This window comes from Onychostoma macrolepis, chromosome 24, assembly GCF_012432095.1.
Source record: "Onychostoma macrolepis isolate SWU-2019 chromosome 24, ASM1243209v1, whole genome shotgun sequence".
Classification (NCBI taxonomy): domain Eukaryota; kingdom Metazoa; phylum Chordata; class Actinopteri; order Cypriniformes; family Cyprinidae; genus Onychostoma; species Onychostoma macrolepis.
The window spans coordinates 16019522-16033693 of record NC_081178.1 but is presented as its reverse complement, the minus strand read 5'-3'; the positions used below and the strand labels follow the sequence as shown (position 1 = coordinate 16033693).

The window sequence follows — 14172 nt, the reverse complement described above, 5'->3', positions numbered from 1 at the left end:
GGCACACAAACAAGCCTTCACAGTCTGTCACACAAAGTCTCACACTCTCCAGATCACCTGACGGCTCTCCATCCCAGACATTATTAACAGGCGTTTGAAGGAAATGCACAATGACATCATGCCGTGTGATCGCTATAAGGACGATACTGAGAACGCAGTATTGAATGTCTGCAAAAAAACACAACTTGATCGAGCGCTCTTAGATCACACACTCCTGTTCATGTGTTGCATGAGAACACACTCTTCATTCTGAAAAGAAATGTCAGTAGTGTAATGGAGGTGACCAAGATAATATGCTGCAGGGATCATATTAAAAGTCACCCTTTGGAACTTGTGTGAGAGTTCTATTGCAGCTCCTTTTATAGTTGATAAGATATGAATCGGAACTAAGGGAACTGCTCTTGGATCAGTTTGAAAGCTTTTTCTTCTTACAAAACCAAGCCACTTTCTTCAGAATCTCAACTGTTCAACAAAACCAGAAGCATCTCTTTTCAGTGGAGGTACATGAGAAACTGCAGTCATGCATTGAAGCAGACCCACCATCAGCTTTGAGATCATACAGCTCTTAAAGGGATAGTTCATCCAAAAATGACAATTCTGTCATTAATTACTGACCCTTGTGTCGTTCCAAACCCGTAAGACCTTCGTTCATCTTCAGAACACACATTAAGATATTTCTGATGAAATCCGAGAGCTTTCTGACCCTGCATAGACCCTGCATTATGCATTGAGATACCAATATGCTGGATAAAATGTAACAGCTTTTTTGTAATAGGCCTGTTTTGTGTTTAACTCTTTCAGTGTTCAGAGGAGAAGAAAGAAACGGAGGAGAACAGCGATGCCAGCAAATCTGAGATCAGCCTGGTCTACGAGATCGCCCTTAAAAGGAACCTGCCTGTTAACTTTGAGGTAAACCAGTGTTAATTTTGTCAACGAAGATGACGACGAAAATATTCGTTAACGAACCTTTTTCCTGTGACTAAGATGAGACGTTGATGAGCTAAAACTAATATCTGATGATAAAAACTATGACGAAATTTATGCCGCGTCTTCGTTAACAAGACGAGAAGGGACTAGAATGTTATTTGAGGACTACCGGACATTCAAAATACATCCTATACACTGGGGAAAAAAAAAGTTGAGCCAACTTAAAATTTTAAGCCAACCAGCTTTAGCAGATTTTTGAGTTTGCTCAACTTATTTTTGTGAGAGATTCTCAAATTTTTTTTGTATGAATTTAAAACGACAAGTTGAGCAAACTCAAAAATCTGCTGAAGCTGGTTGCCTTAAAATTTTAAGTTGGCTCAACTTTACAGTGTAGGCTAAGTTAACTGTCTTGTCTTTCAAAATGTACGTTCCTGTTATTGGATTGCAATCAGATGAGGGGCGTTCGTATATCTAGTCTCAGTATGGCAGCCGCAGTGGACGGATAGGCTACCAAAACGCGAACTAGCGATCTGAAACAATGGCCTCAGCACCTGAAGGGTTAGGGATAGGGTGACCAGACGTCCCGTTTTTCCAGGGAGTCACAATTTGTTGTCGATTAAGAATTGCGCTGATAGAACTGCTCTCTCACGTGCACGCTCCACTTTTTCAGTTCTCATACAGCGTGCAATCAGTTCTCAGTGCTCAAATACACACACACTGTAAAAAAAAAAAAAAAAAGTTGAGCCAACTTAAAGGCAATCAGCGTCAGCAGATTTTTGAGTTTTCACAACTTGTCGTTTTAAGTTTATACAACAAAAATTTGAGAATCTCCCACTAAAATAAGTTGAACAAACTCAAAAATCTGCTGAAGTTGGTTGCCTTCAAATTTTAAGTTGGCTCAACTTTTTTTTTTTTTTTTACAGTGCACAGCAGTCCAAATGTCTATCATGTGTAGAGTATCTCACGTAAATACAGTCGGTTATGGCTTAAGTGAACGTATACAGGTGGGTGAAAACTGAATGTGTGTTTACATCCATCCGTCTTAAATGGACAGCATTCCTAATTAAATACCTATCTGTGTCATTAATGTTAACCAACAAAAGATGTTAAATAAATGAATACTTAAGTAAACCTACTGTATCTGAAAAATGAGTTTAATTTGCATCTCTACCAAAAAATGAAAATTTATTCCAGTTTTTCCTAAATTCAATCCTTGATTCAAATTTCTCATACGCTTAATTGATTTGGTATAAAGAGAGAAGAATTAATGACTATTTTTGTTTGAAGACTACATATAAAATAGCTACCAAAATAAATGTTGATAACTGCGGTTTGACTAAAAGTAATGACTAAAAGTTGACAAAAATGCTATGACTTTTCGTCGACTAAAACTATGAAAGACTCAAATGACTAAAATGTGACTAAGTCTATTAAGCATTTTTGTCTCAAGATAAAGGCTAAGACTAAATAAAAAATGCCTGCCAAAATTAACACTGAGGTAAACTAAGCTACTTCAATTGAGAATATAAAGGAATGTAACACTAATAATGTTAGTTCAACAATAATTTTATTCCCAGTTCTAGTGACCCCATCCAGCTTATGAAACGTTTTCTTTGTACTCCAATACAGTTATATGCTTTTGACACTTTCACCTTTTTTCTCAGCTCGACAGCACAATATAACCCTAAAGTGTCATATGTTATTGTTAGTTCAAAACCAATTAGGCTGAATGTAACCGTTCCAAATCGTAACTGACATCTAAGAAAGCTTTCTTATTGCATAATATATGCAGGAACTTCAAACGTATAGCATTCCTGATTTTAAGCACACAGTAGTTTAGGTTTGCAATGAATTCTAGTAGATCTTGATGTTAGCATGTTGCTAAGCAAAATGCTATACTATAAGCATTAAAATACAATGCACACACAAATAATAGTCATTTTTTATACAGCAATTTGCATCTATACTGTTTGATAATAAATAAAATATTTATCTGGGCTCGTTCTCCATCTTGAATTAATTTTTTTTTGGACTGAAACTTATCACAGTGCATTCTGGGATTACCTTTTCAGTGTATTATGTATGTGTTGCTGCCGTAGACATCCAAAATAAAGCTTTTGGAGCAGACATTGTGTTGGGAGCATGCCTGTGATGCCTTAAAATACTGTCTAGATAGTTGTTTCAATGGGTTTTGGAACAGAGCAAGAGTCTCTATTTAAGTGTAATGTTTTTCCCCCTAACGTTCAAGTGTTCATTCTAATTTAATCAACATCCAGTAGAATATATTTAGATATCCGTTCATTCGATAAATTGAAAATTACTAGCTTCAAATAAAGAGGATAAAGTGGGAAAGTGATTATATTAAACGCCTGTTCTTGGTCAAGCTCTGTCAGCATCTGTTAAATCTGGTAATTGTAATTGCTTTAAAGCGTTTATTGTGCGGAGGAGGGTGATTTGGACACCTTTCAAAATCAGCACTTCATTAAAGAGCTGCATCAGCGACGCTTCAAATCAACACAAACCTCAACGTTCTACATAAACACCAGAGGAAGTCTGAGGGTCTCTGTAGCCTGACTACTACTGCATCCGTGTTTATCTTAAATGATTTTCCACGGCTGTCTCCAACTTCACAATCTGCAATCATCTACTTGGCTTTGGTCAACCAGAATCTTCCTGACGTGTGTTCTCCACTTGCATGCAATCTGTTACGTCTGGGGACCCCAATCTAACTGCATTTGGACACACTGTAGCTCTTTCTTTCTTTAAAGTTTTGACTGTAAGTCATCTGTGAGAGCCTGGACTCGTTTCAACCTTGTTAGATCTTTTCAGGAATTTTCTCCCCAGCTATTTGTAGGGATGGAAACATTTGTTCCTGATTCAATTAGCACACAAACATGGAATATTACGGAAATAGTTACACTCTGAGAAAGAAACCATGAAACCATTTCTTGCTCAAAGATGTGGGACTTAAATGAAATCTTTTAAATAACTGAAAAAATGAACATTTTGTCATTATTTACTCACCCTAATGTCATTTCAAACTTGTTCGACTTTCTTTCTGTGGAATAACAATAAAAATTTTTTTTTAAATTATCAGTATCCTTTTGTCCATACAGTAAAAGTCCATGAGGACCAGTGTTGTTTTAGACCCTACTGGCTTTCTTTATGTAGAAACAAGATTTTTCCTATGCTTGTAAAGGGGTTGCATGATGTGGCCCAAAATTGTGTGATTGTACGCAAGTGTCTTGTATGTAAGTATCAATATCAATATGACTATAATACGGGTGTAACAGTTCAAACCACACCGTTCTCCACCCAAGGTTCGGAACGCACTTGCACCGCGGTTCAGCTTAAATCTAACAAGGCATCTGTAATATGGTTTGTTAAAAATAACACGTAAAACAGACAGAGTTTGTTTCGGTTTATGGATACGCATTCTGGCTTCCCAATACATAACAAAAACAGCAATGGAAAAAAAAAGTGGACAAACTTTGTGAACTTTGTTCAGCACGAGTGCCGTATGCTCAAATATGACCAGTCATTTATGCCTTCATCCTACGGGTGTTGATATTGCGCATGCGCAGGTGAGACCTGAACAGCACGTTGCTATCTGTGTTTAAACTAAACTTATTTAAGCCTTGCGAGTTTAAACATTCAAGAGCCAGAAGACGGGAATGAGAAATTGCACGCAGTGAGAAGATTTGTGTTTGCGCTTATAGTAAACCCGCGTCTCAGAACTTAAGCAAATATTGAGTTCTCTTTCAAGTCTTGTGCTTGAATAGACAAAAATTATGTGAACATGCCCGTCTTGGTGAGTATCCTAGCAGAACCTACAGGTGCTGGTCATATAATTAGAATATCATCAAAAAGTTGATTTATTTCACTAATTCCATACAAAAAGTGAAACTTGTATATTATATTCATTCATTACACACAGACTGATATATTTCAAATGTTTATTTCTTTTAATTTTGATGATTAGAGCTTACAGCTCATGAAAGTCAAAAATCAGTATCTCAAAATATTAGAATATTACTTAAGACCAATACAAAGAAAGGATTTTTAGAAATCTTGGCCAACTGAAAATTATGAAAATGAAAAGTATGAGCATGTACAGCACTCAATACTTAGTTGGGGCTCCTTTTGCCTGAATTACTGCAGCAATGCGGCGTGGCATGGAGTCGATCAGTCTGTGGCACTGCTCAGGTGTTATGAGAGCCCAGGTTGCTCTGATAGTGGCCTTCAGCTCATCTGCATTGTTGGGTCTGGTGTCTCTCATCTTCCTCTTGACAATACCCCATAGATTCTCTATGGGGTTCAGGTCAAGCGAGTTTGCTGGCCAATCAAGCACAGTAACACTATGGTCATTGAACCAGCTTTTGGTACCTTTGGCAGTGTGGGCAGGTGCCAAGTCCTGCTGGAAAATGAAATCAGCATCTCCATAAAGCTTGTCAACAGAAGGAAGCATGAAGTGCTCTAAAATTTCCTGGTATATGGCTGCGTTGACTGTGGACATCAGAAAACACAGTGGACCAACACCAGCAGATGACATGGCAGCCCAAATCATCACTGACTGTGGAAACTTCACACTGGACTTCAAGCAACATGGATTCTGTGCCTCTCCACTCTTCCTTCAGACTCTGGGACCTTGATTTCCAAATGAAATGTAAAATTTACTTTCATCTGAAAAGAGGACTTTGGACCACTGAGCAACAGTCCAGTTCTTTTCTCCACAGCCCAGGTAAGATGCTTCTGACGCTGTCTCTGGTTCAGAAGTGGCTTGGTAGCCCTTTTCCTGAAGACGTCTGAGCGTGGTGACTCTTGATGCACTGACTCCAGCTTCAGTTCTCTCTCTTGTGAAGGGATGGTCATTTATTCAAACTCAAATGTAAATATTCTAATATTTTGAGATACTGATTTTTGACTTTCATGAGCTGTAAGCTCTAATCATCAAAATTAAAAGAAATAAACATTTGAAATATATCAGTCTGTGTGTAATGAATGAATATAATATACAAGTTTCACTTTTGAATGGAATTAGTGAAATAAATCAACTTTTGATGATATTCTAATTATATGACCAGCACCTGTATAAGTGTACTGGATCCGTGCATTGTCTTAAAGTGACAGCACCTTTTAATGTTAATCAAAAACAAAAGACAAGGAAATCACTATCTCAAAATATTAGAATATTACTTAAGACCAATACAAAGAAAGGATTTTTAGAAATCTTGGCCAACTGAAAATTATGAAAATGAAAAGTATGAGCATGTACAGCACTCAATACTTAGTTGGGGCTCCTTTGCCTGAATTACTGCAGCAATGCGGCGTGGCATGGAGTCGATCAGTCTGTGGCACTGCTCAGGTGTTATGAGAGCCCAGGTTGCTCTGATAGTGGCCTTCAGCTCATCTGCATTGTTGGGTCTGGTGTCTCTCATCTTCCTCTTGACAATACCCCATAGATTCTCTATGGGGTTCAGGTCAAGCGAGTTTGCTGGCCAATCAAGCACAGTAACACTATGGTCATTGAACCAGCTTTTGGTACCTTTGGCAGTGTGGGCAGGTGCCAAGTCCTGCTGGAAAATGAAATCAGCATCTCCATAAAGCTTGTCAACAGAAGGAAGCATGAAGTGCTCTAAAATTTCCTGGTATATGGCTGCGTTGACTGTGGACATCAGAAAACACAGTGGACCAACACCAGCAGATGACATGGCAGCCCAAATCATCACTGACTGTGGAAACTTCACACTGGACTTCAAGCAACATGGATTCTGTGCCTCTCCACTCTTCCTTCAGACTCTGGGACCTTGATTTCCAAATGAAATGTAAAATTTACTTTCATCTGAAAAGAGGACTTTGGACCACTGAGCAACAGTCCAGTTCTTTTTCTCCACAGCCCAGGTAAGATGCTTCTGACGCTGTCTCTGGTTCAGAAGTGGCTTGGTAGCCCTTTTCCTGAAGACGTCTGAGCGTGGTGACTCTTGATGCACTGACTCCAGCTTCAGTTCTCTCTCTTGTGAAGGGATGGTCATTTATTCAAACTCAAATGTAAATATTCTAATATTTTGAGATACTGATTTTTGACTTTCATGAGCTGTAAGCTCTAATCATCAAAATTAAAAGAAATAAACATTTGAAATATATCAGTCTGTGTGTAATGAATGAATATAATATACAAGTTTCACTTTTTGAATGGAATTAGTGAAATAAATCAACTTTTTGATGATATTCTAATTATATGACCAGCACCTGTATAAGTGTACTGGATCCGTGCATTGTCTTAAAGTGACAGCACCTTTTTAATGTTAATCAAAAAACAAAAGACAAGGAAATCACTAACTTCTCTTGATTAAATAGTTTTTGTGACCTTAATAAGGAGTCATCTTTAATTTATACAGTCAAATATGCAATGTTATTTTACATTTGATTACTTTATTCAATTTCTGTACCTAAAAACTAATGTTAGACCTACCTAAAAAACCTGAAAAGCATTATTTGTTTTATTTGTATCTTTGCTCTTTTGTATTTATTTGTGCTGTTGCTTGTAATTAGATTATTTGTTCTTATTTTCTTTATTTTTATGTGACAGCATGGTCCTTTTTCCCTAAACAGAGTACATACCGAGCTGTTCCGAAACGTGACTCTAAAACCATGATACAAACCGAACCGTGAGTAATTTTAACCGTTACACCCCTAGACTATAATAATAATAATCATTATCGTCATCATCATCATTATTTATCATAATGATTATTATTACTGAATAAAAATTAAATAAAAAATATTACTGTTTCATTTTAATGTGTAAAAAAAAGTTTGTGTGAAGCAGCATTTACTGTAAACTGAGCTGAGACACTGAAAACACTAGATCATAAGCAGCTTGCGTGTAAATAAACACAGTGCCGTGCTTTGCTCTGAAACATGCAGTGCCTATGTTTATTAATTAATAATTAAATTGCTGTCTTTGTGGTTCTGTAATCACAGTAGGATATATCACAATTTCAGTTTTATTTTGATTAATTGTGCTGCTCTAAAAGGAACATTTGAAACTTTCTTGAAAATATCTTCTTTTGTGTTCCACTGAAGAAACAATATCAGGTTTGGAATGACATTAGGGTGAGTAAATGATGACAGAAGCTTTATTTTTGGGTGAACTATGCCTTTAGGTCAACCAGAACAGTGTCTCACCTGTCCCCTTATGAAATCAAGGACCACTCTCACCTTCTTGTTGGTGTCAAACGATATCAAACAGATGCCAACTTCAAAGAACACATACATTAATCACAGTTTCTTGTCGTGGATGACGCCTTACAGAGGTACAAGAGTGGAAACTCGTGCCAAGAACCACCCATCTTGTACATAAGTACCTTCCCTCAGGGAATACACATCAACAATCCATACAAAAGAGCTTTTCTTCATTATATCAGTCCTTGCCATTGTCCCACCCTGGCCTGGTATCCAGCCTTTTCACCAAGCTGAGGACACGGCGGTCTCACTAATACTATATCTCCCCTCTCATCCATGGAGGGGATGAAGAATGATCAACCTCATGTTACAGCGATTCCTTCCTACAACTTGATCTCCGTTGCCAGCCATGCGAGACAGAGAGCAGACAGAGGAACTGGCCACCGTCAGACACAAGAATCAAACACTTGCTGAAACCCCATCACTGCCTGAGGATGCCATATCATCTGTTGCAGACAACACAACCTCGTCTGCCGCCACGAAGAGAGTCGGGCCCCGGTGCCAAGACCTCCTCACAGTCCTCGTTCACCCGATGAGGCTCATTCACCGGCTGGAACTGCCGCCCACCTACCTCAGTGTTTTACAGCTGCCATGGAAACTGTGTCAGGTGGCCAGCTCGAGAGTTACCAGGCCCGTTTTGACTTGTTGGTGGTGTAGTTGATGAAGTTACCACAGCTCATCTTCACCGGCAACTCATATTCGTTAAAACTAGCGCAAAATAAGATATAAAGGGATAGTTCACCCAAAATGTAAATTCTGTACTCTTTACTCACCCTTGTGTTATTTGAAACCTGTTTGACTTCCTTTCTTCTGTACAAAGAAGATACTTTGAAGAATGTTTCAACAATTTTTGTCCATATAATGAAGTCAATGGGGTCCAAAATGTTTGACCCCATTGACTTTCATTTTCAAAATATCTTTTGTGTGTGTGTGTGTGTGTGTGTGTGTGTGTCTCTCACTGAACACAATAAGTCATACAGGTTTGGAATGATATGAGGGTGAGTAAATGATGACAGAAGCTTTATTTTTGGGTGAACTATGCCTTTAGGTCAACCAGAACAGTGTCTCACCTGTCCCCTTATGAAATCAAGGACCACTCTCACCTTCTTGTTGGTGTCAAACGATATCAAACAGATGCCAACTTCAAAGAACACATACATTAATCACAGTTTCTTGTCGTGGATGACGCCTTACAGAGGTACAAGAGTGGAAACTCGTGCCAAGAACCACCCATCTTGTACATAAGTACCTTCCCTCAGGGAATACACATCAACAATCCATACAAAAGAGCTTTTCTTCATTATATCAGTCCTTGCCATTGTCCCACCCTGGCCTGGTATCCAGCCTTTTCACCAAGCTGAGGACACGGCGGTCTCACTAATACTATATCTCCTCTCATCCATGGAGGGATGAAGAATGATCAACCTCATGTTACAGCGATTCCTTCCTACAACTTGATCTCCGTTGCCAGCCATGCGAGACAGAGAGCAGACAGAGGAACTGGCCACCGTCAGACACAAGAATCAAACACTTGCTGAAACCCCATCACTGCCTGAGGATGCCATATCATCTGTTGCAGACAACACAACCTCGTCTGCCGCCACGAAGAGAGTCGGGCCCCGGTGCCAAGACCTCCTCACAGTCCTCGTTCACCCGATGAGGCTCATTCACCGGCTGGAACTGCCGCCCACCTACCTCAGTGTTTTACAGCTGCCATGGAAACTGTGTCAGGTGGCCAGCTCGAGAGTTACCAGGCCCGTTTTGACTTGTTGGTGGTGTAGTTGATGAAGTTACCACAGCTCATCTTCACCGGCAACTCATATTCGTTAAAACTAGCGCAAAATAAGATATAAAGGGATAGTTCACCCAAAAATGTAAATTCTGTACTCTTTTACTCACCCTTGTGTTATTTGAAACCTGTTTGACTTCCTTTCTTCTGTACAAAGAAGATACTTTGAAGAATGTTTCAACAATTTTTGTCCATATAATGAAGTCAATGGGGTCCAAAATGTTTGACCCCATTGACTTTCATTTTTCAAAATATCTTTTTTTGTGTGTGTGTGTGTGTGTGTGTGTGTCTCTCACTGAACACAATAAGTCATACAGGTTTGGAATGATATGAGGGTGAGTAAATGATGACAGAATTTTAATATTTGGGTGAACTGTCCTTTTAAGTTCTCCTGGAGACTGTGCCCAAGTCAATTCACTATTTAAAGTAACTGTGTAATTTTCAACAATGAAGTGTTGCCAAGTCTTCCATTGTTTGACAAAATAGATAGATTAGCTTTATGCCTCATTTTGGGACTCAGGACTTAGTAATGTACATTAAAAAGTTCGCTTTTCAAGTTATTTGAGTCTCTGTTTCTGAGATATTTCTCATCAAGGAGAATCGCAGAGGTTGACATCTCATTGGAGTCTTGGTCTCTTTTTCTCTGGGAATTTCTTGTCCGACTTTATAGCTGAATTGAGTTAGTTGTATAATCAGTGACTGTGAGTAACCAGGCTAAATCTCCACTCTCGGCCCATGGAATAGACCGTGTGGGAGTTCCCTGAATGACAGACTCACAGCTTTAAGCCCTTTCCTTCCTCCCCACACCTCATCCTCGCAAGAGAGCTGAAAAGACTTGCTGATATTTCCAAGAGGGAAGTACAGCAGAATTTCGTCACTTCATTATGGAGTGATGCTCACCCGGAGGAATTCTCTCAATTCTTATGTAACATCTAAGTGTGATGATCAAATGCATTCCACATCAAGGCCTAGTAAATATTGGGTTATGCTGCTCTGTCAAGTGTGCGGGAAATGCACAGAGCTCTCTTGTGTTCCTCAGTTCCTCGCCATCTTCAGATGAAAGCCCAGATTGTTGAGGATCTGGAGTTTACAGATGAAGATTAATGATGTTTGTCTATGCTTCCAATCATTCAAATCAACTGTCTTGAGCTTTAAAGAGAGAGTTCTCTCAGAAATGGCATTTCTGTCATTATTTACTCACCCTCATGTCGTTTGAAACCCGGATGATTTTCTTTCCTCTGAGAAACAGTAAGGGTGACAGCGAATAGGAACTGGGACGGTCAAGATCAAAAAGCACCAGAAAAGTACCGTAACACAGCCCATATTTATAGTTTTTGAAAGCAATTTTCAAACTACATTTCCGTGTCACTGTTTTGTGCTGACTGTTCACCTCTGTTCTGTTGTTGATTTTCAGTTACAGTGGCATGTGAAAGTTTGGGAACCCCTTGCAGAATCTGTGAAAATGTGAATAATTTTAACAAAATAAGAGAGATCATACAAAATGCTTGTTATTTTTTATTTAGTACTGTCCCGAGTAAGATATTTTACATAAAAGATGTTTAAATGTTAAAAGTTTTTCATATTTTTTAAATATCATTTTTTTCTATTTGGTACTGCCCTTCGGAAGCAACAGAAGATACTTGTGTGTTTCCCGGAAGACAAATTAAGTACAATTTAACTTGATCTTCAAATTCAAAAAGTTAACTTTTTCTCTGTTTGGTCACACTTATTATTGGGTGGCCTTAAATACTATGTACTATGTACATCAAAAGATAAGTACAATGTACTTGTTGTGTTCATATTGCATTACAAAACGCTTTTGCTGCTATTGATATGGGATACAGGTAAGGTTAGGGAAAGGTTTGGTGGTATGGGTAGGTTTGAGGGTGGGTTAAGGTGTAAGGGATGGGTCAACAGTGTAATTATAAATTACAGTAATTTCAGATGTAATTACATGAAGGTATTTTTAAAATATAAGTAAAAAAAACATGTATGTGCATTGTATCAAATGATTAATTTAAATGTAATTACATAGTAGTTAAGGCCACCTAATATAAAGTGGGACCTATTTTTCACCTATTTTCAAGCACTTCATCCATTTTGTTGTGTAGAAAAGCTGTAGAAACATTCAGAAAAGTTATCTTTTTGTGTTGCATGGCTTACAAGTTTGGAACAACAACCAGTGGTGGATATTTGTATGATCTATCTTCATAAAGTATTGCATGTTTGAAATGACATGGGCATCCAGGCTTCATTTATGCAAGCCTTTATTGAAGTTTGACCCTGTATTTGAATCGGACGTGATAATCTTCATTAGTTTTGTATGGGGATATGGTTCCTCTCAGCTGAGCCTGTTTCACTGGAGTGTCACATGCTTGTATGAATGCCAGAATGGTCATGTGTGTGAAGAGAGGATGTGAGAAGGGAAGTCTCTGGAGACGGATAACTTTCAGCTCTGACTGAGCACACAGAGGCCCACCCTCAGCTGTGTATGTGCGTCTGTGTGAAACTCAATCCCCCCAGTGTTGCTCTTAAAGAGCTCAGAGCAGCTCACCTGTTCTGTTGACCATCTTGGTGATGTCACAGGAAGTAAATACGATTACATGTGCATTACATTAAATTTCGGTTTCTCACGACAGTGAGAAATGGATAGTAGTAGGAGAATATGAACAGTCGGTTTAAATGTGTGAATAAATCACCTCTGATTGGTCAGCCATAAAAAAAAAAAAAAAACTAAAATAATAAATGTTTTAAATTTATATATTACTATAGTATTTATTAATATTTTGAATGAGTTAAGTTTTTATGTTTTCAGTTAATTCTAATTTTAGTAATTTTGTTTTATTATTCTGTCATTTGTTTTAATCTTTGTTTGTTTAATATTTTTATTTATATTTAGTTTATTTTTATTTCAGTTTTAGTCATTTTAGTCCTTTATTTTAGTTTTTGGTAATTTTGTAATTTAGTAATGTTATATGGTTTTGTCATTTTTTTATATTTCTATTTAACTTGAATTGGTCCCTAAATTAAGATCAATAACATAATTTTAATATAAAATAATATATAATAAAATGTTTTTGTCTTGCACAAAGAAAAGCAGCTATTCTTATGAACAAGCTTAAAACACTGCATTAATATGTGTGATGTGAACTGTGCTTCTGATTTATGCATATGCAAATTAATGTATATTTGTATTCATATATTCATACTGAGTGTGTGTGGTGTGTTTAATAACCAGGTGCAGTTTCCCAAGTTCCAGTGGTCTCTCTCCCCATATGACTTATTGATCCGTTTGTTAAACCGGACAGTTTGAGTGTAGTGAGTCTAATTAGCAGTATTCCCATTTCCATCGTAGAGAAAGAAGAAGGTAAAGGGCAGAAGGAAGAGAGCGTGCAGCAGACATGCCCTAAGGGGCAGAGAGAAAGGGAGCGTGACTGGAATGACTGCTGTTCCCACTTCTGCATGCATGTGTGTTCTCTTGTGTAACGTGTTCATTACATGCCCCTCAGGTGCTAAAGGAAAGTGGACCCCCGCACATGAAGAGTTTCCTCACACGTGTGATGGTGGGGGAGTTCTCTGCCGAGGGTGAGGGGAATAGTAAGAAACTCTCTAAAAAGAGAGCAGCCCTCTCCATCCTGCAGGAACTGAAGAAACTGCCAGTGCTTCCTGTTGTGGAGAAACCCAAAGTGCATTACAAGAAGCGGCCTAAGACCATATTAAAGGTGGGTTGTTTTAGGAGCAGATCCAAAAGGAGTGCTGCTTCCTTAAGATTCCAGAGTGGTGGCTGTTACTGGAATCTTATATCGATATCGAATTCTATGCATTATTATGGGATGTATTTTGGACAGTCTAAATGTAAACTCTGTAATTTCTGTGTTACTAACAACATCAAAAGAAATTGTCAAAATAAAGGCTATGTTTTCGTCCTTTATGTAAATTCCAAAAGCTACTATACCAACAACTAGTGAATGTATATCTCTAAATTTCTGTTGTCAATAATATATTTTTCTTTAGTTCAAAAATAAAGTAATATTGTGATATATTATTACAATTTAAAATAAGTTTTCTTTTTAAATATATTTTAAATGGAATTTATTCTTGTAATGACAAAGCTGAATTATCAGCAGCCATTACACTTGTCACATGATCCTTCAGAAATTATTCTGATATGCTTAAGAAACATTTCTTATTATATATATATATATATATAT

The 14172-nt window shown here is 37.9% G+C and overlaps 1 protein-coding gene across 2 annotated transcripts in view; it reads left to right on the top strand.

Annotated features, from left to right (window-relative positions):
- The window catches only part of stau2 (staufen double-stranded RNA binding protein 2), a 140241-nt gene that overhangs the window by 45729 nt on the left and 80340 nt on the right, over window positions 1–14172 (top strand). For both annotated transcript variants that reach the window (XM_058765174.1, XM_058765175.1), the window contains exons 7-8: window positions 802–909; window positions 13471–13683. In XM_058765174.1, coding sequence (XP_058621157.1) covers window positions 802–909; window positions 13471–13683 — 321 coding nt within the window. The remainder of the gene's footprint in view (window positions 1–801; window positions 910–13470; window positions 13684–14172) is intronic.